The sequence below is a fragment of the Parasteatoda tepidariorum genome, chromosome 7 (assembly GCF_982258835.1).
Source record: "Parasteatoda tepidariorum strain Cologne lab strain chromosome 7, Ptep-v5.0, whole genome shotgun sequence".
Classification (NCBI taxonomy): domain Eukaryota; kingdom Metazoa; phylum Arthropoda; class Arachnida; order Araneae; family Theridiidae; genus Parasteatoda; species Parasteatoda tepidariorum.
This window is the reverse complement of record NC_141761.1, coordinates 104511577-104539408: the sequence shown is the minus strand read 5'-3', so window position 1 is coordinate 104539408 and position 27832 is coordinate 104511577. Positions and strand designations below refer to the sequence as shown.

Sequence of the window (27832 nt, the reverse complement as noted above, 5' to 3'; positions counted from 1 at the left end):
TATTTATATCTTGAACTAAAATAGGGTTCAAATTCGCCGCAACCTTAAAAAGTTGGCAAACTAAACCATATTTCCGTTAAACAGTTTCATGTTATCAAGTATAAGAGGTGTGACAACATGGTTCAAGTTGGCACAGATTAAAGTCGCTGGAAATTTGAACGACATTATATTTTATTTTATAACCGTCGTTGAACAGCCGACCCGATTTCGGGTTTACGGCAACCAATGTTCAAGTCCGTAGCCTTGTAATTTTGAACCCAATCTAGAAGACAAGGAAACTCCTGAATCAAGTATTGAGAGAAATTTTGCCTTCGTGGAGGACTTTCGGATGGAGTCAACCGACATTTGCGTTGCATGGAGAGGTAAAACCCCGAAAACCTCACACGGTTAGCCTGACGGCAAGGGGACTCTAACCCATGACCCGTCTGCAAATGAAAATATTTTTACGTCAGCACTGATCGTCAGCACATTAAAGGTCGGTGCGAGAACTGGATTTGTGTCGACCAGCCATTGCTGGGATTCGAACCCGGTTCACCTCATTGGAAGACGAACTCTCTATCCTCTGAACGACATTATATTATAACCGTCGTTGAACAGCAGACCCAATTTTGGGTTTACGACTACTAATATTCAACTCCCTAGCCTTGTAATTTTGAACCAATCCAGAAGACAAGGGGGACACCTGTATCAGTACCCACAAAGGTATGATTTGTTATGGGAACATGGAGGATTTTGAGACTCGACAGATTTAACGTGCATCAGTCACCATTTACTACACGGGGAATCTTCGGCCAGCGGGAATCGAACCCACGACCCTTTGGACATGGGCACAGTGCCCTAACAACCAGGCTATCCCGGTCCTGAATGACATTATAGAGACAATCTAAAATTCTTAACATTGTATAGATTGTAGACAAAACAGGCAACATTTATTTTATATTTGTGTTTAAAATTGCTTTAGCACGAAACATAGTAGTGGTATTTTTTCCCCATAACTTAAGAGCAATATTTAAAATAAAAAAAAAGTTTTAAAAATGAATTATTATTATTTTTTTTTTGCTAACATATTTCCGAAATGGGTTAAAAAAAAGAATATAGATTGAAAAACGTTCACTAATAACAATATAGTATCCTATTTTATTCATAAAATAAAATTATTCGAATTTATAGGGTAAACGAAAATAGATATAAGGCTAATGTAGGATGCACGGAATGATCTTAAGTCACGAATACGCTGATCGAATTATCTGGAACGCGGTGATTCTATCATAGAAACTAATACACAGGAAACTAGAATAGGTGATAAAAAAGATAAGTTATGGCTATTGTTATAATGGCTTTGAGTTGATTAAACTTCTAAATTCTGGTGATATCTATGTTTTCATATATTATAAATTAAATTTTTTTTTTAAAAAATGGCATTCCTCTTTAGTGCTTTTATCCAACTCTTAAGTCAGCGTTTATTTATCAAAATAGAAACATTTTAAAAGATAATTATATTTTTAATGGAATTTTTTCACAACGATCTGCTTGTTTTGGATGGTTGGAAGAATATATATATATATATATATATATATATATATATATATATATATATATATATATATATATATATATATATATATATATATAGAAAGATTTTTAATAAATAAAATGTTTTTAAAAATTTTATTAAAAAATTAAATAAAAACTGAAAGCAAAATAAGGAAAATATATAATCTCGTTCTCAGCTCACACGATTATATCCGCTAATAAGAGTGCTTTCTAATATTGTTTTAATCTGGTCAATATATATATTAGAATCAAAGCTCTATTCTTTCTTCTTGAGCGGCATGTTCAAACTATATTTTTTTTCGGCTTATATCTCGAATGCAAGTTTTATCCAGATTCGTTCAATAGAACCGGATGTACCGGCTTTTGAGTACTCTGTCAGGTTTCATTTTAACCAAACTGTATAGGATTATATAAACATTTTACAACTCTCTCAAAAGTGTTAGGAACGTAGGAACGCCGGACACTTCAATACAAACACTTATTAATAAAGTAGTTTACTAAAAAGTGTAATGTGTATAACTGAAATATCCTTGCAAAGAAATCAAAAACTGAGAGCTGACCTTAGAAGGGTGAAAAAGCAGCCTTCATGCTTCCAAAATTTTGACCTTTTATGATTGTTCTACTCACTCTAATCAGAGTAACGCAGATCTTTATCTTCAGATCTTCATGCCATGTTCCCCAGAAGATAGTAACATTGCATCTCTTGCGTGATAACATTTCCGTTGTATTGTCGCGTGGCTTTAAGTTTTTCTTTCTTTCTGTACTTGAGCGACAGAGAGGTAAATGTAATAACCATGAGGATTAAGAATGTCTTTATGCATAATTATCAAGATCATGCATTATGCTGTTGATAATAATGTAAAGGACTTGACAGTGGTTACTGCTCTCTGAAATAGTATTTTATCTTTTCCATTCTTTATTATTATTATTTTTTGGTTTAGTTGAGTTGTCATTTGTAATTTATTGCATCATTAGAGATATAAAATATACTATATGCTCAATTTTGGGTTAACGACTTGTATTTTATTAGCCTTAAATTTTTGAACCTAATCCACAACGCAAGGGAACTCCTGGATCAAGTATTGAGAGAAATTTACCTTTGGGGAAGACGTTTCGGTGAAACTAACCAGCATTTGCTTCAGATGGAGAGGTAAATCACAAAAACCTCCCACGCTTAGTCCGACGACGAGGGAACTCTAACCCGTAATCCGTCTACCACTGAGGATATTTTACGTGAGCACTTTGGATGATGCGAGCCGAGTGCGAAATTCGTTTCAACCAGCCATCGCTGGGATTCGAATCCGGTTCACCTCATTGGGAGGCCCCTGAGCCATCCACGGCTTCTAGTTATTAAAATTGTTCGAACTTACATAGGCTTATTTACCTAGACTCATATTAAGACCAGACTGTTACCTAGACACATATATAGATTTGTCCTATTCAGCCTAGGCATTTAATTGTTTGAGCTTACCTAGGCATTCAGCGCATTTAGACTGCGCGTGCGATGATATATCTCTATGCGATTCTTGCTTGTTATCGTGTTTCTGACAACATTAGCTGAGCCGATTAATGTTCTTTAACTGCTATTCAGACTAAGGGCGACATAAAATGTTCTGCCATTGATATAAAATGTCCTGCCACTGGGCAGACGGATCATAGGGCAGACACCCCTTGTCATCGGGCTAATCGTGGGAGGTTTCCGTGTATTCTCTCTCCATGTAACGCAAAAGCGGAATAGTCCCTCACGAAAGCCAGTTAGTACCAATGCTTGATCTAGGAGTTCCCTTGTCCTCAGTGTTGTGTTCAAAATTACAAGGCTATGGATTTGAAAATTGTTCGTAGGTACATTCAAAATTGGGTCTCGGCTGATCAACACCGGTTATGAAATAAAATGAGGTGTGATTCATGTTAAAAATAAAGTGTTTAGAGCTTTTGGGGCTTCTTTATCAAGCTAAAGCTTATAAAATAAATGTTTCAAAAATAAAAACTTGCTTTTTATTTCTGCTCGTAAGGATTATTATGTCTTTATAACATTATCATGACCTTAACGTAAATTAAGACACAATCGTTTAATATTCTTAAATCTTAAGTTTTATTTATTTATTTTCTTCAACCGGATATAATAAAACATTCTCTAACAGATAATTTTTGTTGTTTTTCATAGGAGTCGATGTGACTGCTAATCAAGATGAAATTTCGGATCATGAAATATTCCAATTAGAATACGATATAGAAAGTAAACGATGGTGCGTACGAACTATGCAAGATAAATATTGGAGTTTGCAGAGCAGTTCTGGCATCCAGGCCAATGCTGATAAGGGGTGAGTTACGCATATATATTTATTCTGTTGTTATGTACACGAGTATTAAGTCTTCACACGTAAATAAGATAAACAAATTTAATGTCAATAGTTTAAAAAGTTGTAAATATTGATGTTTTCTAATGTGATGAGATATGAACTCAAATATTTAACATTTCAGATAAAAATTTGTGGTTGTTTCAATAAAATTAATTTGTTCGAAATGTTCCAGAAAAGTTTTTTAAATTATAAAATACGATGTTTTTTATATATATTTAAACTATTGATGCGCATACCATACGTGTTTTAATATTTTGTAAATAAATATAAAAAAAATTAAATTAACGTAAAGAAAAATGACTAAAAATCAATTAAAAAAAATTGCACGAGCGTCTTTGACGATTAATCTTTTATCGGGCCATTTTTTTTCCAACAAAATTATGAAAAAATATTTTTAGGATTGAGATTAATTTATAAAAAGAAATTCATTTAGCTTATTAGCTTAAATTAATTTGATTTTTAAGACCATTTTTGGTGGGAAGATGGGTGAAAATTTTTCAAAATTTTACCTACTGTGAAGAATTGGCCATAAACTTGAACCTCCATACTTATAAATAACGGAATTTATAAATTCTGTGTTTATAATTGCAATTAAACTTGATGAAATGTGATGAAATGAACGAGCGCATAACGTTTAAGAGTAAATAGCTCTCCAGTGTTAAAATCTCTTCTTGACCTCACTCTAACCTTTACTGTTATTTTTATGTAAATAAAGCACTTCATAATCTTTTTTTTTATTCTCTGAAGTTATCAGTAAATGGCAGAACAAATCATAGGGGAAATTTTGTTTCCCATTGATATTTAGAAATACACAAAAGTTAGTGGTACTAACTATAAGGGATTAATCAAAAACCTCAGAAGTCCCTCAAAATTTCAGATAAAAAAATTATGCATAATGAGCTATTTAAAAGTTAAATACAATTTACGAAATAAAAAAAAAACTTATCATTTTTCAAATATTTAGCGCAGGAAAGAAAAATTTTCATTTTTCATTAATTTTTTTATGTGAAGTTTAGAATGCTATTGTAAGAATGCATTTTAATTTTGCCTAATTCTTCTTTATTGTTGTGAGTAGTAGTTAGTTAAATTTTGTATGGAATACTTTAGAAAGGAAAATTTTAAATAACTTTAGGCACAAAAAAAAATATACTGTAACACTACAAATTAACAAGAAAAGACCTTAGATTCCACACTGAACATATTTTAACTCTAAAAATTATATATATATATATATATATATATATATATATATATATATATATATATATATATATATATATATATATATATATATATATATATATATATATATATATATATATATATATATATATATATATTTATTTATTTATTTATTTTATTATTCTAATTTTTATTTTAAACCTTTCCTTTTGGCGACTAAGGTAATTTAAAATTTTTATTTGTGAGGTCTGTGAGAATAACCTTTAATTAACTACAGACAAAAACAATAGAAAAAAAAATGGTACGTTAATAACGGTAACGGTTATTAAAAAATTATCTACTTAATTACTTTATTGCACTGATTGTTATTTAAATCATATTCTCTTGAGAAAGTCTTAAATTACTCTCCTTCCATCGTTCTAATACGGCTCAAACAATAAGTAAAGTCTGATTAAAATATCTTATCCAACATGTGCTTGACAGACATCCGACAAAAAACCTCCATAATTAACCATTGTTCAGAGAGTGATAGCTATGGCTGCTGACAGTCGACAGAATGTACTTTTCTTTTTCTCGTTACATTACTCTATCTTTTTACCCGACATGCCATCTTTTGAATTACTATCTTTAGCTTGTAGCTTCTCACGTGTCAGACTGTCTTGCTGACAGATCCTTTCAGCCAATGGACGGGCCGTTCACCTATACGAAGCTTCTCAATCACTGTTATGAAAGTATTAGCGTTGTTCGTTTAAGTGAATCGATTGCTGTCGCCGACCATGTCTACATAGAATATTACTGTTATAAAAGACTTGAGAAATAAAATATGTATGTATGCATAAAAATGTTAAAAAATAAAATGGTATTCAAGAAGAATGCTAAAAAATAAGATAAAATAAAATGGCATTCACGAAGAATGCTAAATTTTCTAGAAATAGTTCTTTAAACTGTTATTTTCTACTGTTAAGAGGATGCTACATCACGGAAGACACTTTTCATGGTGAATTTTGTTTCACCTCCAATGGTATTTTAAAATTTTAAATTTTGATTTAAATTTCAAAAGCTGAAAAAAAAAGGGTTTTCAAAATATCGAAATGCAACCAAATTATTGCACGATATAAATTCTCCGCTGTGTAATTTTGCTATAATTTGCTTGTATTTTGAAGGAAAAATAATTCAGCATTCGAAACTTTAGAGTTTACTCTGAGTTTATCTGTAAAAATTATTTGTTAAAATTTAGTATACTTTTGTGCAGTAAATTTAATAAAATTTAGTTTTTTTTTTAGTATAATATTGCTTACAAATCATATTTCTATAGAATATAGTTAATATACATTCTACAATAATATAATATGTACAATATTATATTATTGTAGAATGTATCCAAGCAGAATGTATATTGTAGAATGTATAGAATTGACCAGCGTCAGTAATCCGCTGGCTTGGACCACATTTTCAAGATTGAGGCAACAATTAATTAGTTTTAAAACTCCAAATTTGTCGATAAAAAGCATATTTCTTTAGAGAAAGTATATATCTTTTGTGTCTGCTTTAATTACTTAAAATATCGTCTGCGCTTATGAAATGCGATATTCAAATTTTCTAACTCTCGAACCATTAAAATAGCGTCTTAGTAAGTAAAAATCTGACCATTATTTCAAAAGTTATAAATGCGCTGTTCTGTTTTTTTTTTTATTATTTTGTGCGCTGTTTAGATGCTTACGAATATTGTTTTAAATTTCCTGTTAATTTTTAGGTTAGCCAACAGCCTCTTTTCTCTAGAGTGGCAAGATGACGGCAGCGTCAGTTTTGTGGCAAACAATGGCAAGTGCATCATAGCAAAAAAAAGCGGCCATTTGTACGCCAATGGTGAGAGCAGCGATCAAGACGAAGCCCGGTTCTACTTCTATCTCATCAACAGACCAAGCCTGGTTCTGAAATGCGAACAAGGCTTTGTCGGCTACAAGAGTCTATCTAATCCTAAGCTAGAATGCAATAAAGCCTCCTACGAAACAATAACAGTGGAGAGAGATGAAAAGGGATTGTGTTTCTTTAAAGGTAAATATTATTAACTAAGCCGATCTTTGCGACCAGTTTTAGCCACCTTCCAAAATTACATCATATAAACTTTAATGGTAACCAAGCCGAATGGACAGCACAACTGTATTTAAATATTTTAGTTTTTCAACCATAATTAGTTTTAAACAATTAATTTTATTACCTTCGTTGAACAGCCGACCAAATTTCGGGTTTACGACTATTAATGTTCAACTCCTTAGACTTGTAATTTTGAGCCCCATCCAGAAGACAAGGGAACTCTTGGATCAAGTATAGGGAGAAATCAGCCTTTGTGGGGAACTTCTTGAAGGTACTAACTCTCATTTGTTTTACACGAAGATTAAAACCACGAAAACCTCCCACGGTTGATAGCAAGGGGTCTCAAACCCATGATCCGTCTTCCACTGAGGATATTTGGTAACCGTAGGTGGTTCTCATAGTCTTCCTCACCATGTAACGCAAATGACGGTTAGTTACACCAAAAAGTCCCCCGCGACGGCAAATTTCTCCCAATACTTGATCCAAGAGTTCCCTTGTCTTCTGGATTGGGTTCAAAATTACAAGGCTACGGAGTTGAACATTAGGAGTCGTGAACCCAAAAATTGGGTCGGTTGTTAAACGACGGTTATAAAATAAAATATATATACGTTTGTGCCGTGATGGCTTAAGGGATAGAGTGTTCGCCTTCCAAAGAGGTGAACCGGGTTCGAATCCCAGCGATGGCTGGTCAATACGAATTCCGCAAGAATTTGCACCGACCACAGTGCTGCCGTAAAATATCCACAGTGGTAGGCGGATAATAGGTTAGAATCCCCTTGCCGTCATGCTAACCGTGGGAGGTTTTCCTAGCAAAGCGTGCTAGCTTCATCAAAAAAGTCCTCTACGAAAGCAAATTTCTCCCAATACTTCACCCAGAAGTTCCCTTGTCTTCTGGATTATGTTCAAAATTACTAGGCTACGGAGTTGAACATTGGTAGTCGTAAACCCAAAATTGGGTCGGCTGTTCAATGACGATTATAAAATAAAACATATATATACGTAAAAAAAAACGTTATTTTATATGACGATAGTCTTCGAAAAATAGGATTAAGTGTTTTCAAGCCTCTAAGCATAGGATTTGTAGGACTAACTGCCTTTAAAGACTAAATATTTTACTTTATATATTATTCTTTTGAAGGACACAAAGCAATTTGTAACAGTCTCTCGACCTTTTTTCCTCTTTCGTGTTAAAATTTACGTATCAAGAATTTCGAAATAGCGTTTGTGTTATTTTATGAATCTCCGGATTTCCAAAGTTTTCAACATAGAACGATGAAAAGAAAAAGAATAATAGAATGAATTTGTTTCTTTTGCTATTTATTAGTGTGAGAAGACAGAACGCATCTTCCCCACATACAGCTTTCATGGCCCCTCCCCATTTTTCTTGCGAAACCTTTTTTGTTCTTTTCCGAAGAATTTCCTGTTTTTCCATTGTTCTATCTTTTCAAAGCTAGTGCGTGTTTGTTGCTCACAAATTTAAAAGCTGGTTTAATTAGAGATTAGTGAAATAAATAGTTGTATTTCAACTTTTTTTTCAAAGGTTAGTAGCATTCTTTTTTCTTTTAAATAAAAAATATGGGTTTATGCAATGTTCCGGATTTCTGAATTTTTATTCTCTCACACACCTTTTATTTATTTTTTAAAAAAGAAGAAAAAAACGCAGATTTGGATGTATTATTTCAAAAATACATACGATAATTATTGACAACGATGAACATAGAACACGATAATAAGATGAGTATAATCGATAACTACATTTATCGAATGCGATAGAAGTACGTTCACTGTCAACGATAAATATCGAATCCGATATAATACGAATATTCATATATCGAATACAATGTTACACGAATATAATATTATTGACTATGATATTATCTGTAGCGTTGATAAATTTAATTTGGTTAAAGAAAAAATAAAAATAATGAAGTTTAAAAATATCGTGATAGATCGATATTTTCTGGATTATATCGCGATAATAAAAGTTTGATATTGTTTATGTCACAAAACTATTTCATATGGATTGCGTGATTTGTACTTTTAGATTTCATTGGTATTCATTTAGAACAAAATAACTTCTATATATAAAAGATTTCTCTTATGTGGCACTCTAAACTTGGATGTTTCTCTATCTGTTGGCAAAACTATAGTTACTGTTCATTTTGTATGGTTGTCCTATTTAATAATCTAAATAGAGTTATACAATAGTTATACTTTGGGTATTTGTTTAGAATAAATTTGTATTTATAAAGAAATAAAAACTTACGAAATAACTATTTAGATTTGTTTTTGGAACGTTTCAAAAATGAATAAGAATTTTAAATATAAACTGTGCTATTTATTGTGCCGCATACTGCCATACCAATTACTGGTAACGGATTTTATCTTGTATATATATATATATATATATATATATATATATATATATATATATATATATATATATATATATATATATATATATATATATATATATATATATATATATATATATATATATATGGAGTGGTGCGTGAAAAAGTAGTACAGCATGTAATGAAGCAATCGGATGAGTTTTCTATCTTATCTCACGATAGAGATGGACACAATTTTAATACTTATGCTGCCCACCATGCCGAAATGTCTCGATTTCATACTTAAAGTGGATTGCGAAATTTAATAGAAATATAAAATTAACTGCGGGACAGATTTTTAAGTTATTACACAAATAAAATTTATAAAGAACTTTGACATAATCGCGGATATCTTTTGAAAATTGTTAAAATTTAAATAAAAGTACCTCCGCGCAGGTAACAGCTAGACAGTGAAACAAATTTGGTTCATATATTGTATAAAACTAAATAATATATTAACCAAAGGTTTTAGGATCTAAATATTTAAATAAATTTGTGCTGTGTATTTGGCTCGGCTACCATTGAAGTTAATATGCTGTATAAGATAATTGTGAGAGTGACCAAGCTGATACCAAAAGCGACAATTAATTTCATTTAGTTAAGGTAGGTACTTTGTTTACGTGGCACTAGAGCTGCATAATAGGCTACTGGCGACGGTATGGGAAACATCCCTAAAGATGATCCGAAGACATGCCATCACAATTTGTGAGGTCGCTTCTTCAATTTAGACATAAATCTGAAGGGGAATGAAATTTTCTCTCGATCCCTGTATCCTTGGTACTGCTCAGTGATTGGCTCCCGATTCCACAGATTTTACGAGATCGTATATTGCATGCACTCAGAGGGTCATAGCGAAGTCGAAGATCGAACCCCAGCCCCTTCAAACCGGAGTATGATTCTCTAACCACTGGACTACCACGGCCCTCAATTGGTTAAGAAAAATATTGATTAGTGTAAAAATAACGTAAATTTGAAAAGTATCGCAATAGATCGATATTTACCGACTATTCACGATAGCAAGCTCGAATACGCCATCAGGGGAGAAGGCCGGTTCCATGTTTCCATGGTTTGACCCTTCCCCCTCTATTCAGTTGTATAGGAATGCACTACAATATTTTCCTCTCTCTAAACCCCGTAACGATCGGTTAATTTTCAAGAAAACGGTCATAAAAGTGTCTATTTTGCCAAATACACGTATTTGATTAGTGCTAGTATCTAGTTTAAAATAAACTAATTATTTATAATTACCTTAAAAATATCCTGGCACTGCTATATGGTGTGTAAAATGAGAAATAAAATGTTTTCCGGACAAAAGAAATGAATTAGTTTTATTCTTATTGGAGCATTACTACTGAACACTCCAGCCCGTCAATATCACGGGAGCGAGAAATAGCGAGTGAAAATTCACCCCGTCATTTTCACGGGAGCGAGAAGGGAAGGAGTTAATATTTTCCGTATTTAATTGTCACAAAATTTTTTCTTAAAATTTCCACGACGCTTTCTATTGAAACCATGTTCAATGTAGTTTTCAGTTCTATATGGTTTCCTGACTTAAAAGTTTTTAATCTATTTGAAAATCAATTCAGAAACTAACATTTTTCCTTCTCCTACGACTCTCTACACTGTAATAGTAAAGTGTTGCCATGGGTAGAGAGTTCCGCTCTACGCCACCTGCAGTCGATTTCGATCGCCTATATTTAGCAATAGGCGATAGCAAGCTCGAATACGCCATCTGGGGAGAAGACCGGTTCCATGCCTTTGGTCCTTCCCTCTCCTCTTATTTTCAGTTGTATAGGAATGTAATGGGTAATTTCTTTTCTTAATATTTTTCATATTTAATTACAAATTTTTTTTAAAATTTCCACGGCGCTTTCTTTTGGAACCATGTTCAATGTATTCTTCAGTTTCATATGGTTAAAAGTTTTAAATCTATTTGAAAACTAGCATACTTCCTTCTATGACTCTCCACACGCTAATAGTTAAGTTTTGCCATAGGTAGAGAGTTCATTTTGATCGCCAATAATCATGCCAAACACAAGTAATATTATTTTATATGAACTGCATAATTTATATTTTTAGGTTCAAATGGTAAATATTGGAATGTATGTGAAGATGGAACCATAACAGTGGATTCTGACGTCAGGCATGGTTTCTTCATCGAGCTTCGAGAACCATCCAAGCTCTGCATAAAAACGTCTCACGGAAGCTATGTGATGGCTGAGAAAAACGGTACCTTCAAAGTAAATGGTGCTACATTCGATACAGCAACGTTCTGGGAATATTAATAAATTAATGAACGAATTTTATAGAACAAACTTTATATTGTGAATCCATTTCATTTCATTCTAGTGGAAAAAAGAACTTATTTCATGGTCTTCCTGTAGATGCTGCTGTTTTAGAAATTTATTATTTCGCTTATTATATGTACTTAACAATTCTTTTTTATAAACATATTGAAATATGAAGTGATTTTTTAAAAAAAAATCATTAAAAGGTTCCATACATTACGTCACTTTTAAACTAATTATTTTGAATGAAGCTTTTGATATGAGTTTGATATTAGCAAATTATCTCTCAATTTGCGAAAAGAAAAAATCAATGTAAAAATTTTACTCAAATCAATAAGATTTTTCATGAATTGCATGAATTTTGCATAAAACTATCCATTGTATGAAAAATTTTATACTCACATCGGGAGATTTTCGGAACCAAAAATCTATCTACTGGATAAAAAAACTTATATTCATACTGATAGACACTTTTAAAATACAGATTTGTCTGTTGGACAAAAAATAAATAAATAAAAAAATACCTATTTATATTAATAGATAGTTTTTTAACCACTATTGAATAAATAAAAAAAAACTATCAGAAAATATTTTTCTTGGCTTTGAATTTTTAAGAGCTACATAAAATACAACCAAATTTGTAGTTTTTGTACATTATTAGTTGCTTAACTAGACAAATGTATCAATTGAGAAACTTATTTGATGATAGTAAGATGAAATTAGAAAACTTAGTAGGTGATTAAAATAAAGAAATGAATTGATAAAAATGTTTTCAAAATTGCATTTTTCTCCAATGTTTCTACAAATAAAGCAAGTATTTGTGATATTTTTGTACATCTTTATACAATAAGTATTTGATTGTATAATTACTTTTATAAATCTTTTTTTTTTTTTGCTTTAGTATACATTTATATAATCACACTTATACATATATATATATTTACATTTTTATATTGAATTGCTGAGCAATATTTCATGTTAGTGAGTGATTACTTGTCATGTAATTGTATTTTTTTTTCTGCAATAAAGGAAATTGAATTATTTAGTTCCTGTAAAAATTATGTCTTAGCGATTTCATTTACTTTAGGAATAGAGGAATAAGGGGTTTTCTAAAGATATATTTTAAAATATTGTTATGTGTTACTGCTTCATTAAATTGTGCAAATATATTTTCATTTATATATCCATGTAGTAATACTGACTTTATACTTATTGTGATTTACTGTATTATATTTTTGTATTTTATGTACCGCACTCAAATAAATGATGTTTCTATTATAAATGTTTCTTTAATGTCTTTGCCTAAATTTTGACTTGAATGATAAATTCAAAAGTTTGTGCACAAAAGGATTAAAGTCAACAGATTTGAATTATTTAAAAGTTAAGTGGAAAAACATGTTACTTAACATTTTAGAGCAAATGAATACAGGGTGTCTCAAAAATGTTGTGATAAATTTTTCAAGGAAGTAGTGCACACCATAGGGTTTAACAATTGTGTAACACATAACTGAAAATGCCATTTGTCGACTATGGAGAAAATAATTATATTGTTTGCATATAGAAATTTAACAAGTCATATTTTGACTAAGAAATAAATTTTTGTTGAAGCTATCTGTAATTCAAAGTTTTGCAGTGGGAATTAAATAGATGAAGACAATTACCTATAAAGATCAAAAGGCAAATTATTTGTTAAGTTGAGGTTTAAAGTAGTATCAAATTTTAAAAAGAGCCATTAACATACCATGCATCTATGTTTCTTTTCCATATTGATTAGTTGCTGAAAATTTGATAAAATAAATATAAAAAAATTCATAAGATGACTTCAAAATTTTGAATATGTTGATAATTTTTTTATCTGGATAAGAAGGTAGGTACTTCTATTTACGTCACACTAGTGCTGCACAATGGGCTATTGGCAACAGTCAGGGAAACAACCTTAATGATCCAAAGACACATCATAGTATTTTTGATCCTCTGCAGAGGGGATGACTCCCCTGCTTTAGTAGCCTGACGACCCGCACGCGAAGTCGAGCACTTTACAGGTAGAACAGTTTAACGAGGACTGATACCACGCAACCTCAACCTCTACGCAGGCTGATCTAAGTGGTCACCCACCTGCTTACTGACCGCAGTCAGTGAGGTTGGACTTGGGTGGTCTACTAGGAACCGTGTCTTTACGATCAGTCCACTGCGGGTTATCTGAATAAGAAAAAAGTAATTGTAGACTGAGTATTGTTGAAATAAAAAGTAATTTGTATTTATGGAAAGATTTTATAATTGAAGATAATTTATATTTGAAATAAGTCTAGCAGAGAGTGTCAATAATGTTCAAATCCTCACTAGTACACCTCTTGCCTGCGAAAAATCATAAAAAGGTCATGTTAGTAGCAGAAACCTTCTAGCATGGCAGCAGATACTACAGTTTAACACAGTATCTACATATTTTCCTTCGAAAGGGAAAATATTTTATTTCAATACATGTAAGTTTATTTATTTTTATTAACATTTTTCTTGAAATTTCTTTATCTGTCTTAGTAAGCTTGAATTGTCTTTATGGATTACATCACTAAAGCAGAATTTTAAATTATAGTGCAAAAATGTGCCTTATTCTACTTAAAAGAATTACTTATTTTACTACTTATTGAAATACTTCTTATACACTATTTTTCTTTTTACACCATCTCTAAACTTGTATCTTGTCAAAATTAGAAAATTATTGGTAGGGAGTTAATAAGGACTATTTTACAAAATCTAATCTGCAGCAACCATTTTTAACAGTTCTAGAGTTTCGTGTATTTGTTTTCGACAGTTTTAGAAAGATTATCTATTTATAGAATTTTATTCACACTTGAATATGATTACATTTATTGAAAAGAGGATTAAGTAAATTATTAATTTAATTTTTAAATTATGGGCAATATGTTATGCCAATTTTAGCATATCGCCACTATGCTATTTATTAAATATTTAATAAGAAGAAAATTTACATAAAAATAGCAAAAGTTATGCAGGGTAAATGAGTTAAATTATAGCACATAAAAAAAACCTAACAATATTTCTATTAAAGAATTGCATTGAGTTAAGAGTTCATTAAATAAAAATCTAATTCTTCAAACTTTGTGTTGTTTTTTTATGTTCATTATGATAAAAAAAAATTTCAAATAGAGTAAGAAAAATCGCATATTTTTAAACAAAACTATAATAATTTAAAAATAGCATCATTGTTAGTAAGTCAATAATTAGAATTAGATGTGTGTGAAACTCAATTAGATTTGAAATTAAAAAATAAGATATACATTAAGTAGATAAAATATTTTTATTTCGGCAACAGATATACTTGAGCTACATAAATATAAACCAAATGCATTGTATTTCCTTAAATTTCGTAAACAGGAGTTTATTTATATCAATTAAAAAAAAAGTTACTTGTATTTACAATTGATAGAAACAGTTTAATTGTATAATGTCATGTCAATGTAGAGTTAGTGTGCTGATATCTGTTGTAGAGCGCTCATTCCTCCCATGATATTCACAAGTCGATTTTTGTATCTTTTAGATATGTCCTTTTCAACCTAATGAAACAGAATAAAAAGTTTTAGGGTAAAAATTTGAGCTCAAGCTGTCTTTAGTGTAGTGTCGTCATATTAAATATTTTCTTTTGCTCTGATGATGAATATGCTATTTTTACAACTGACTTAACATGTTACAAAAAATGCAACAGTTATTTATAACAATTGAGTTTTCTCAAATTTTAACTACTATTATTAATTCTGATAATGAAAAAGATGCAGAAAGTTAAAACTAAAGATCATTTAGAGTTCTTTTTAGAGTAAAAGCTCTTTGTGGTCTAAATTTCTAATATTTGAGAAATTATTAGATAAAATAAAATTAAAGATCATTTGAAAAAAAAAAGTTAACAATAACATCATTAACAATGATAACAATACATTACCATCGAATCAACAACAATATCAAAAAATAAAGTAGAAGATCATAAATGATCTTTAATTTTAAATTTTTGCATCATTTTACTTAATAATTCTGAAATTGAAAATGAGGCAAAAATTTAAAATCGTTTAAAGTTTTCTTTTCTTTCAAGTAAAAGCTGTTTGTGATAAAATTTCCTAACACTTGAGAAATTATTCAATCACATTGTCTATCATAAAAATATTAAAAGATTGAAAATAATTAATCGATTTTAGTAATTTGGATCAGGATAAAAAAAAATCTTTCAAAATTGGCAACTGTTTGGAACAGTTAATATTTTTTTAAATATTTATCGAAACTATTTGACATTCATCTAATTGAAAGCCCAGACAAGTCTTCTCAATAATATTGTATTTAAAATGAAAGTTATATTTCGATTTTAGGACCCTCAAACAATGTTTCAATTTTTTTTTTTTTTTTTTTTTGCTAAATAGTTTCAAAATACAGCTTTGAAGGCAAAGAGGGTAGAAAGTAATTTCAAAATTTTCATGAAATGAAACATAAATAAAAAGTAAAGAAAAAAAACAGTAGTAAGAAATTCAAATAAAAATTGATTAAAAGTATACACAGATTGCTGTGAAATATCAAAGCAATGGCAGAGAATAAATTTTTCTATGCTTACATTGTTGAGGACTTTATTTATTTCATTAATGTTCGTAAACAGCATCAAAACTACAATATATCTCTGGCTATTGTCAAGGGAGATTTTATTTATTCTACAATAAAGTTTTTTTCTCTTTCCATTACAGGTTTTGCGCAAATGTGTTAAATATTTAAGTTTATTTATTTAACTGTGTTTTGCTGTTCTAATCAGTTTTGTTTCCACAATGAATGCTTTTGAGAAAAAATAAAATAATCATTTTAATCAAAAATAGTCATTTAGAATTATAGAATCAGTAAGTTAAATAAGAACAAAAAAAAAAGAAGCACAGAGAAAGATTAAAAAATATATATAGCGCTAAACTTTTCATGTTAGACATTTTGTTAGATTATAAAACTAAAAAATTAATTAATTAAAAGCCTTAGTTTTTAGTAAAATGTTTTTCATCACTAAAATTAATATTCCTCAGAGAGCAAACTCCTATCTATCTTTAGCAGAAAACTTTAAATTTACTCATTAAACAGGTAAATCCAATACTCCTTCTTTAAATCATAATAAAGCTATTACAATACATTTTATCAAACATGGTACGTAAATTTCAACTTAAGCATTAAAAGATGAATCAGTAAGTTTGAATGTAGAGTTTAATGGCATAAAAGTGTCAATCACAAGCAATATTGAGTGACAAAATGAAACAGTATAATAAATAAGAACAGGAAAAAACACCTTCAAAACTCAAAATGACCAGCATTTACATAACAAAGGCAATTCCATGATTGATCATATAGGTAAAAATTAACAGCTGACAAGGCTTTTTAACGATTCAGTTTTAATACTTTAATTTTAGAATAATTTCTCAGTTAAAATTAAGATAGAAAGCGGCATCAAATGAATAAAATTCAAATACGTAGGGGATTGGATTTCAGTGGATCAAATATGTAGTGGATTGGATTGTAGTGTATCAAATATGTAGTGAAAGTCCTGATTTAATAAAATCTCATCATTCATATATTATTTCAGTATTTCATAGGTATGAATTTGACTAAAGAGCTTTTCTTAACTAGAATATTCTTGTGGCAGCCAGCCATTTGTCACAAGAAATTTTATTTTTCAAAAAGAGCCTATATTTACTGACATTCTCTACGAAAGCAAACAGGAACAATGTCTTCTCCCCATTAAGACCTACCTCATCTAATCGTAAATATATATTTACATTTATTCATAAGATAGTTTATTTTTATTTTTCATGCAACTGCATGTAAGAAGCTCTATCTGCTAAAATTAATTTTATTGTTAATGTTTTGTTATTTTTTTAAAATATTTTCCCTAAATGTTTAAATTTGCTTATGACTTTAGTTCCGCCCTTTCAATGCTAAACAGATTTTTCTGTGAATTTTTTCATTATGTTAATGTTTGAAAGCTCTTACAAACCCTTTTTTGCATCTATAAACCTAATTTAAAATTGCACATTGAGATCCTCCTATATAATTCCTCACATATAAAATTTAAAAAAATAAATAAACAATACTTAACAATAACAAAATACTTAACCCTCCAAGTGCTAGCCCTGGGTAAAATTGTTCCGAAATTTTCCTCCTACGCACTATTTTCTTATTCAATAACATAAAAAAAACGGTTCAGAAAAAACTGATGATCAGAGGGTTAAGATACAAAAAAGCGATAACAAACTCACTTGAGACAGAAGCACTTTGGTTTTCTCAACAATAAGATCTATTTTTGGTTCGATAGATGCCTGTTCATTAACGGCTTCGTGATATTTAGCTTTCACAACCTTCTGATTTTCAACCATTTTTTCAGCCGTCTCAAGCTTGCTCTTTAAAGTATCTACCAATCTATCAACATACCTAGGAAAAGAGGGTAAACTATGTTTAAAATAAATACCAAAAAATAAATAATAATACAGCAGGTTCTCTATCAACCAAGATGGTCCAATTATTCCAGATTAAAAGTTTTCAATAAAAATAATAGAAAACATCAAACTATTACGCCAATAGGACACTTATAGTTTAAATTATACAAAAAGATGACAATAAACAAAAATTTTAATACAATGATGTTACACAGGAATTCCAGTAACTTTCAATTGGTTAAACCACTAAACCATGACTTTATGTTAATACTTATATGTCGATTTTTGTTTCCTTTTTTGATGAGCCCAAATAATCTTGTACTGGTTAAATGAAAGTCTAGTGTACTGTTTGAAGCTACAAAAAGAAAAACAATTGCACGGGCTACTTTTTGACTTTATTTTTCTTCCTCCAGTGAAAATGTATAAATTAAACACTGAATAACAGAATGCTGAGTTTTTAAAAATTTACAGTAAAATGGTTTATTTCTAAACAGATCCTTGGCTATGAAAAGATTTTCAACTTTTTAACAGGACGTGTTATCAAATTTTTATCATGATCATGATAAAATAACTAGTTTCTGACAAAGAACTCTCTTCTTGATTATATTAGCTAACATAAAAAGATCGAAAGATTTTTTGGCTGGATTTCAGAGGGTGGAAATGAAGCCTAAAATTGAGAATATCTTGCAAAATGCAGTGGAGTTGCACATGAGAGTGCAAGAATCTCACCGTACCTAGCTCAGTAGACGCACACGCGGACTCGTAAGTATTTTATCAAACATGTAAAATGATTGGTGCTTTTATATGCTAACGACCGACGGGACACCAAAATAGATTGTGGTTGAATGAATTGTGAAAACGTTGAATAAAACAAGGTGAAAATTTTGCATAATACTGGGCGAAAATCTAAAAAGGAAAATTAAGCACTTTTCAAAAACACCAAATGAAAAAAAGCACCTTTAAGGGCCTCTTAAAAACGCTACGGACCGTATGTAATTTAAAAGTGATTATAATAATCAAACTTATTACCTACCTAGGTGAGCTTTTTATGAGATAGAGATGCTTTAATTTTGTAGTCATAAGCTGAGAAGAGATAGCTTTTACAGAATTTAGCATATCTTTGATGGCATCAACTGACTGCATTTGTAACAAAGGAGGGGCATTTTGAAACAAATTTGATGCTAACACATCACCACTATAGGACTCAATTTCACGCACTCTTTGCTCCAAAAATGATTCCAACTGAAAATAGAGTTTTTTTTTATTTTTAAATTTCATCTTACAAAATCTTAATCCATTCATTTAAAGTTGAACAATGACATGAAGAGCGAGAAAAAAGATCAATAGGGCAGCAATGCTTAAAATGAACTGCAGTGTGTGCCAAAAAAATTCGAAGAAACAAATATTGTTTCAATAATAAATAGCTAAAATATCTTTAGAAGAGCAACATATTAAGATCAGTAAAGATCATGCCCTATTAGTGCAGGCTAGAGTTAGCAGTAAGTAGGTTTATCATTTAACTCTCACAAGATTGTTCTTTATTCACAATCTTTCAAGCATTAGGGTTAAAAATCATTTTATTTTAAGAAGAATAATGGTTTAAGCTAGCTTTGTGTTTCTCTTGGTGATATTTAGCAGAACAAATCAACCCAGGAGTAGGTGTGCCAGACATTTTAGATCTGCCTGTTACATAAACAGTGCACAGATTACAAAACATTTTTAAAAGCACTTTTTGGTCACAATAGTTGCAAATCATGAATTTTTTTAAACTCACCTCCCATATTTTTCCAGAAAAACATGTGTTTGTGCTTCATAGATATGTCTGCTTGCATTAATGTATTTGCTGTCATAAAATTATCATTTCTTCTAAATGTCACTAAAATGCAAGCTTTTTTTTTTTGTTTAGTCTACGACTTATTAATTGAACAGTATTTAAATTTTATCTGTGTTATGCCAAATATTTAATTTTTTCTGTGCAAGTGTAAATTTAATTAGAGTATTTTAATTGAGTGTGTAGTAAGAGGTGAATATTTGTTTTTCAGTACAAGCATTCAAAAAACTTTATACATATTTTAAAAACATAAAATTTTAACTGCCATATCTAATATATATATATATATATGTATGTATAAGTAAAAAATGCCGAAAAAACATGGAGAAAAATAAAGATTAATGAAAAAAGAAGAAAAATTAAAATATTAAAAAAAAAGTTAAGAAAATTATATACTAAAAAGCCGAAGAAAAAAAAAGAAAAGATATAATCTTTTCATCAGCTCAAGCGATTATATCCGCAAAAAGGAGTCTTTTCATTTCTTTGTTTCCCTTGTTTTAATATATATTTTTTTCAATTTTTAAAAAATATTTTTTAAAAAAATATTTTATTTGAATAATTTTTCTTCTTCTCTTTTCATTAACCTTTATTACTTTCCATGTTTTTGCTATATTTTTAACTTATGCTATGAGTTCTATATAATTGCAGCTTAAGCGTAGTAAATAAAACTTATTAATTTTCTTTGTTTTCCTCTTTTTTTATCCTTTTTGTCAATGTTGTGATCTATCTATCTATCTATCTATCTATCTATATATATATATATATATATATATATATATATATATATATATATATATATATATATATATAATATTACTAAAACCCTAAAAATTTTTCTAAGCTCAAAAAATGATTATTTATAGAAAAATGTATGCTCTAGCCACTCATGTTGGCACGCCTTCTTTCCAGTAGAAAAATGACAGCTTAAATTACATGAAATGAAAATTGTACCTCTATCAAGTCATTGTAAAATGAATTTCGAGTGGATTCATTTTCTAGAACTGATAATGCGTCAGTACCTCTGGCAACTTTGCTACCTGCAATAAAATTATTCTCAATTAGATTTCAAATATGCGAAACAATATTGCAAGGGAAACCTCATTCTCTACAAGAAGTAAAATATTTCCGAATTTTTTATTTATTCTGGCTCTTGGTTGTTTTTCTTCATTTTAAAGAACAGAGCATTATTTTGCTATTATTAGTATTTTAAACAATTACATAGTAAATTTTGTATAAAAATTTCAAACAGCCATGGCTTTGGCAAAAATTAAACATAGTGAATGCACTACAAATAAGCTTTAAATTTAAAAAGCTGCAAATTTTTTTTAAAAATTGAATTTTGAATGAGTAAGTTTGTGGTATAAGTCAAACTTTGTGCAGACAATTTTAGCTTTCAGTCAGTTGAGTTAGAATGAATTTATCCCTAAAATTCAAAGAAAACAAAATTCAATAAATTAAAATAATATTCAAATTATCATTTTAAAAATACAATTTGAATTACTTAATTTACCTTCACTTTCACTAGGAGTTTGAATAAAACTTATTTCAGTAGTGTCCACCACTGATATATCCCAGTTGATTTCAGAGTCTCCAAAATCTATTTGTTCTCCATTTTCAGGTTTGCATTCATCCTAATGTATATAAAAAAATAATCATGAAAACAGAAAAAAAAGATGAATAATAATTTACATAAAAAAAGTTTTCTGTCACATTTTTCACATTCCAATTTTCGAATACATATTATATTTTGTTTGCAATTTTATCATATTTTTGTTTCCTTTCTATGTTTTTTAGAAGTGCATGCCATCATTTGTCAGGAGAATTATAAATAAAGATGATTTAAATAATAAACATTTGGCTCCTATAAAAGACTTTATTAAATATTCAATTAAAAAAAATGTATCCTAATAACTATATTTACCTTATCAAATTTGAAAAACATTTTCATAGCATACCATTATATAGGCCGCAAATTTTGATACTTATTTAGGAGGATACTATACCATTGGATAAACTTTTTAATGCTAATTCTGTTTTATTTCCATTTGTATATTAAAATTTAGAGAAGAGTAAGTTCTGATGAACTTAGAGCAAACCATGATGGTTCAAACGGTTAAAAAATACTTTTAAAATATCAAAACGTAAACAAATTATCGGAGAATTTCTACACAATGTAAATCTAAAAATTCTCTTATAATTTGCTTGCATTTTGATTGGTGTAAATTTTTTTCCAACAATCAAACCAACAATTTTTATTTCCAACAAACAATTAAATTTTTAACTGAAAAGTATCCTTTTTTCCCCTTCCCTTAATGAAAAACTCTTACTCTATCTAAGACTTACTCTATCAACATGCACAAAATCCCCATTAGGAGAAATGGAGCTTCTATCATCACCTGATTCAGAATGTCCACCGAGATCCCCAAAATCTATCTATAAAGAAACAAAATAATTCACATCAGTATGTTGTAAATAAAGAAGAAAAATGAATTAAATAGGTACAAAAATACCCACTTGACTACATTCAATGAATACAAAAGCAACAAATCATGGAGAAGAAAGTGATATTACCATGGGCAAAATTAAACTGAAATCAGCTATGTCTACTTCCTCACTTAATAACAAACGGAAAATCTATTGCTTAACGCAGAAAGCTGGCAAAATTCAGAATTAATGCTTAAGAGGTCCAGCCTTTTTTTCCAACTGCCAGCTTTCTGCATCAAGTAATAGATTTTCTCTTTATTACTAAATGAGGAAGCAGACAGAGCAGAGAAATTTCAGTTTAATTTTGCCCATGGGCTCCACTCATAGGGGGTTAAAATGAAAAGAGAATTAAGAGTTATTTTTTTAAACTTTTATTTCAAATTGGTCAATTTAATTTTATTGATTTTTATTTGGAGAAATAAAATATGTATTAATCTAAAAGGAAATTGTCAAATAATTAGCATTTAGTATATTCATCAACAAAACTAAAATTTTATTATTTTTTACAAAGTTTTATATTTTTATCATGTAAAAATGAAGCAAAAGAGGCACTAAAAAATTAAGAATTTAATTTATTTAAAAAAATACAATGACTTAACAACATATTATACAAAGATGAGTAGTCGGTAGGAATTAAAATAAGGAGGAACCAAAGAAAGAAGATTTTGAAAAAATTAATAAAATATTACTACATTAAGCAGAAAATTTATAGTAATTTTGCTTTAACTAGTCAATTGTTTTATTTCCAATGCCTGGTGAACAAGAATAAAAATAAACAATACAAACAAAAACACGACAGCAAGAAGAAATATGGAGGCAACTGCTCACTTTTACCATTAAAAGGTCTTTCAGATTGAATTAAATGGATAGTTTAATAGTACAAAAACTAGATGCTGCTACATCAAAATCAAAGCTAAAAAAAAACTTATGATAATGCACCAAATTAATCAAATGATGCTAAAAATTATGTCTGACATAAAAATAAAAATTAGAAGAGAAATAAAAAAAAAAGAGAGAAAAGTTACTTGGTGAAAAAAGGATTGTGAAAATAGTATTTATTTAAACTCCTTGAGATGAGAAGCTGATATGCTACAGGTGTTGTGATTATTCTAAACTTAAAAGCTGATTTCATAAAAAGTTGCTTACTCAATTGACAATAGTACTACGAATGGTTGGTTTTTTATAAAAATAATCCTGAAAAATATTCAATACAAAATAAGATTTACCATTCATATCATGAGATTGAGTTGGCAGCTAAGTTCCTATAATTTTTTAAAGGTTTAAAGTTAATTTTTTCATGCACTTTCTCTGTAGTTTGAAGCTAATTTTCACACGAAAGTTAGCATAATCACTCTTCATCAAACTCAACTGGACTGCTAGAACGAAGTGCATCTTTGAGGACAAAACTTTCATTTTTGTATGCAAATTACATGCCATTTTTTAACTGTTTAATGGTCTTTTATTTCACTTCCTTTCAAATAACATCAATGTTTCATGAGTGTGCATTTGCATTGAAAGTGTGACCAGAGCGATTAATTATCTATTTTTCATCTATTTATTGGCTAGTTTAAATATTAATTGCATGCTATTTTAAATACATAATTTCTGCTAACCCTCAGCTGCAGCCAAAGGGTAATTTTTATTGCATCCATTGACGAACCTGCGAAGATTTATAATCATCAAATTAGAAAAATTTATTGCGTTTTAACCGTGCTTCTTTTCCAAACTAACATTTAAAGTAGTAGCCATGAATCACTACAAACTACTGTTTTTTTTGTATATCTCACTACTTTTTTGAAAAAATAACACACTACACTAAAAACTTTGAAATAATAACATAAGTCAATTCCTACTAAGGTCAACAAAGAAAAATTTTATTTTAGTTACTTTTTATTAAATAATTTTTTCTCCTGTATAAAACTAAAATTAATTAATTTAATTTAACTAATGAATTAATATTTGAAAAACTGTATTAACATCAAGTGTCATCCACTACAAGATAAAAAAAAAAAAGAATTTGATCTTGAATGGATGATTGAAAATGTGAACAAGGTATATAAATATATATAGGGAGAGTGTGAACTAATAGTAGGAATTGAAAAGAGAAAAAGGCATGTGGTATCAGATAACTATAAAATTATAAATTTGGTGACGTGGATCACACGTGCTACCACATAATGTTCTTCATAGAATTAAAGGATATAAGGACAAGATATAAGGAGAATGTGAACTAATAGAAAGAATTGAAAAAAATAGCAACTACAGTGATTTTACTACAAGTAGTATGCTACTTTCAATCTCTGGCCAACTCAATATCCAGTTTTTCCAATTCCTGTCAGGTTTTAAAACAGCTAAAGAATAATCAACGTACCTGATCATCGGGTGTATCGGAACCTGTACAATCAACGTCCAAAGGAAATGCTGGAGTTGTTACCTCCACAACATCAGGTGCCTCTCCAGTTCTCCATTCAAATGTGGTAGTATTACCTTTCTCAATTATGTGCCTCAGTAAAGGTAAACAAGCTTCATCTTTAATTCTAAATTAATAGTTATTTCATTAATTTAATTGAAAGAAATATCTATAGAATGAAGATATCTAAATGTTAAACAAAAACTGATATGGACAATTCATGATAAAAACAACTTTCAAGATACAAAAAAATTGTTTATTTCTCACAAATGTTTCTTATTAGTTAATGTTAAAACAATTAATAAATAAGCAGCAGTAGTTTAGTAGACTACAACTACAGGAGCTGCTTAATGAGCTATTGACGTCAGTCTGGGAAACATCCCTCAGAATGATCAGAAGACATGGCATGACAATTTCTATCTTCTGCAGAGGGAAAGCCCAACGAACTGCACGTTATGTCTAGCACTTTATGGTAGAAAAGTTTAACGAGGACCAATACCGCACACCCTTGGTCTCTTTCCAGGCTGATCAAAGTGGACACCCACCCACCCAGATAGCAAAATAAGGTTTATTTTCACTCAGCATAAACCTTTTACTGTAAAACTAAAAAGGTTTGTAATGTGGTTTAAGTGTAAACCTTCGAACCTCAAAACGAAATCTGTGACAATCTGCTCCATTTCATGCACATTACCCTAATCCAAAACCTTGGAAAACAACCTTCCATAAACCTTAAATCAAGATTGACTTAGGATTTTCAAGAGCGAAAAAATCATTCACTAAAGCTAGTCTCAAGGTGAAAATCTCAAATCTAGGTAATTATAAGGTTTCTTTTCGCAAAGTCTTGTATGCTCAGCTAAAACCCACCTTGTCATGAAATTTTAATGGACAATATAATTTGATCCTATCGCTAGTGTGACATCAACTAAAACGTCATTATGGACCTAAGTGACCATTCTATCTTAATGACAATACTTTTTAAAAAAGCTTAAAAAATAATTTTTAAGCTTTTAAAAAATAAAACTTAATTTTTAAGCCACACACTGATCACAACCCGTGATGTTTCACCTTGGTGATCTACTGGAAACCCAGTCTTAATGATCAGTCCACTATGGGATTTAACAAACAAGCAATAACATGTTCAAGACATTAATATTGACTTATAAGCAATACATTGAATATTAATTAGTAAGCAAGGCATTCCTGCAACAGCCTGTTGTGGGCCAAGGGGTCATGGAGGTTAAGGCTCAACAATTTTGAGACTAACGACATGATTGTGGCAATGTGGCTGATATGATAGTAAAAAAGTCAAAAGCAAATTCAATCAAGTCATAGCATTAATAATAAAATTCTTAGAAGGAGATGATTAATTTTAAATTACATTAACTACTTAAATTAGAAAAAGCCTGTTTAAATTTAATAATTTAATTTACTTGTTGGTTTCTCTTTAAGTGAAAGATATAAATGCAAAATAAAATTTAGACAGGAAGAATTTGCATCAGTTTTATATTTTGAACAGAAACTGAGCTGTTGGTTCCACCATTAGTCAGTGTATATTTCACATTATCCCTAGATAATTAAACATTCATCTACTAAACTGCCGACACTTGCCCGTTTTGTGAATTCAAGATTTGCCTGTTGCACTCCTGCTATCTCAGTCACAATAACTTCATGACAAGTAAAATGAGTTATCTGAAGGTGATAAGCAGAGCTTTACAGTGCGTAAAATAAAAAAAATGGATGCCCCTTAATAATCTTCAATTTAATGATTGGATCTTCATGTTCTAGGACTCAATTTTAATGGTTCGAGGGGGTGACCCTTAATATGCTAATTAATTAGTGCAAATGATATTATAAGACACGAAATCGGACACAAAAACGTACTTTCTCTAAATAAACATACCTTTTTTTCGACAAACTCAGATTTCTGACAATCAACATATAGAGGATAGGCGAAATATGATCACAGTAGTTTGGTCAAGAGAGTGGTCTAAGGTTTGGACCCCTTAATGATAATTTTACTTTTTTTTTCTCGCTTTTTGCTATATCTGGAGAGCTTATTACGCGAACTGAAAAAATTTTCCACACCATTATAACATTCGTTTATCCCATGCAAAAAATAAATTTTAGAAAATATTTATTATTTTTTATTATTTCATTAAATTAGTCAAAAAATTTTGAATTGTACAGGTATAGAAGGTATTATAAAGGTATACAGGTATATTGTCTGTTTAAAGTAAGTAATTTTGCAAGTCAAAATACAAAATTAGCATGACTCCCTTTGACGTAGAATTTTTATTAAACATATTTTTCATGCTTTTTTCATTATTTTGTATAGATTTTTTGGTAAAATAATGGAAAAATATTATATTTAGCATTTTAATAATTTAATTCCAAACAATAATTTTTCAAATTTGCACTTATTTAGATCTAAAAGAATCAGTTATTCATCACTGATATTATTTTAATTAGCAAAATAAATTGTTAATATATTTTTAAACATGAATGAAAATTTTTTTTCTTTTAAATACTTTCTTTTGAATTTTTTATTTTAATAGAAATATAATTCTAATAATCTAACAGATTTTTTTAGTAAGTATTAGACTGTTTCTTACAATTAAATAATATCAAAATATTTTTTTACTTGTATTTAGAGCACCAGAAAAAATATATATAAAAGGGTTAGTGGCGTAATATCTGCCAAAAAGTGTTAAATAAAATGAATATGCCATGTTTTGATTTCAATAATTAACTATTTTTTAATGAACTTTGGATAAAACT

At 29.6% G+C, this 27832-nt stretch overlaps 2 protein-coding genes across 5 annotated transcripts in view; one reads left to right on the top strand and one right to left on the bottom strand.

Annotated features, from left to right (window-relative positions):
• Window positions 1-13153, top strand: part of LOC107445826 (protein singed) — a 73930-nt gene extending 60777 nt beyond the window's left edge. For 3 of the 4 annotated variants that reach the window (XM_043048950.3, XM_043048951.3, XM_087168425.1), the window contains exons 4-6: window positions 3719-3875; window positions 6850-7151; window positions 11663-12298. In XM_043048950.3, the coding sequence (XP_042904884.1) occupies window positions 3719-3875; window positions 6850-7151; window positions 11663-11868 (665 nt within the window). In that variant the 3' untranslated portion in view covers window positions 11869-12298. Of the gene's footprint in view, window positions 1-3718; window positions 3876-6849; window positions 7152-11662 lie in introns of all 4 variants that reach the window. The other variant, XM_043048949.3, reaches the window with a different exon arrangement.
• A 2015-nt stretch (window positions 13154-15168) lies between these two features.
• The window catches only part of LOC107447287 (CDK5 regulatory subunit-associated protein 3), a 29975-nt gene continuing 17311 nt past the window's right edge, over window positions 15169-27832 (bottom strand). Inside the window, exons 8-14 of the mRNA XM_087168420.1 lie at window positions 25016-25181; window positions 22504-22593; window positions 21671-21791; window positions 21112-21197; window positions 19363-19571; window positions 18153-18324; window positions 15169-15443 (exon numbers count right to left, since the gene is read on the bottom strand). Coding sequence (XP_087024546.1) covers window positions 15354-15443; window positions 18153-18324; window positions 19363-19571; window positions 21112-21197; window positions 21671-21791; window positions 22504-22593; window positions 25016-25181 — 934 coding nt within the window. The 3' untranslated portion in view covers window positions 15169-15353. The remainder of the gene's footprint in view (window positions 15444-18152; window positions 18325-19362; window positions 19572-21111; window positions 21198-21670; window positions 21792-22503; window positions 22594-25015; window positions 25182-27832) is intronic.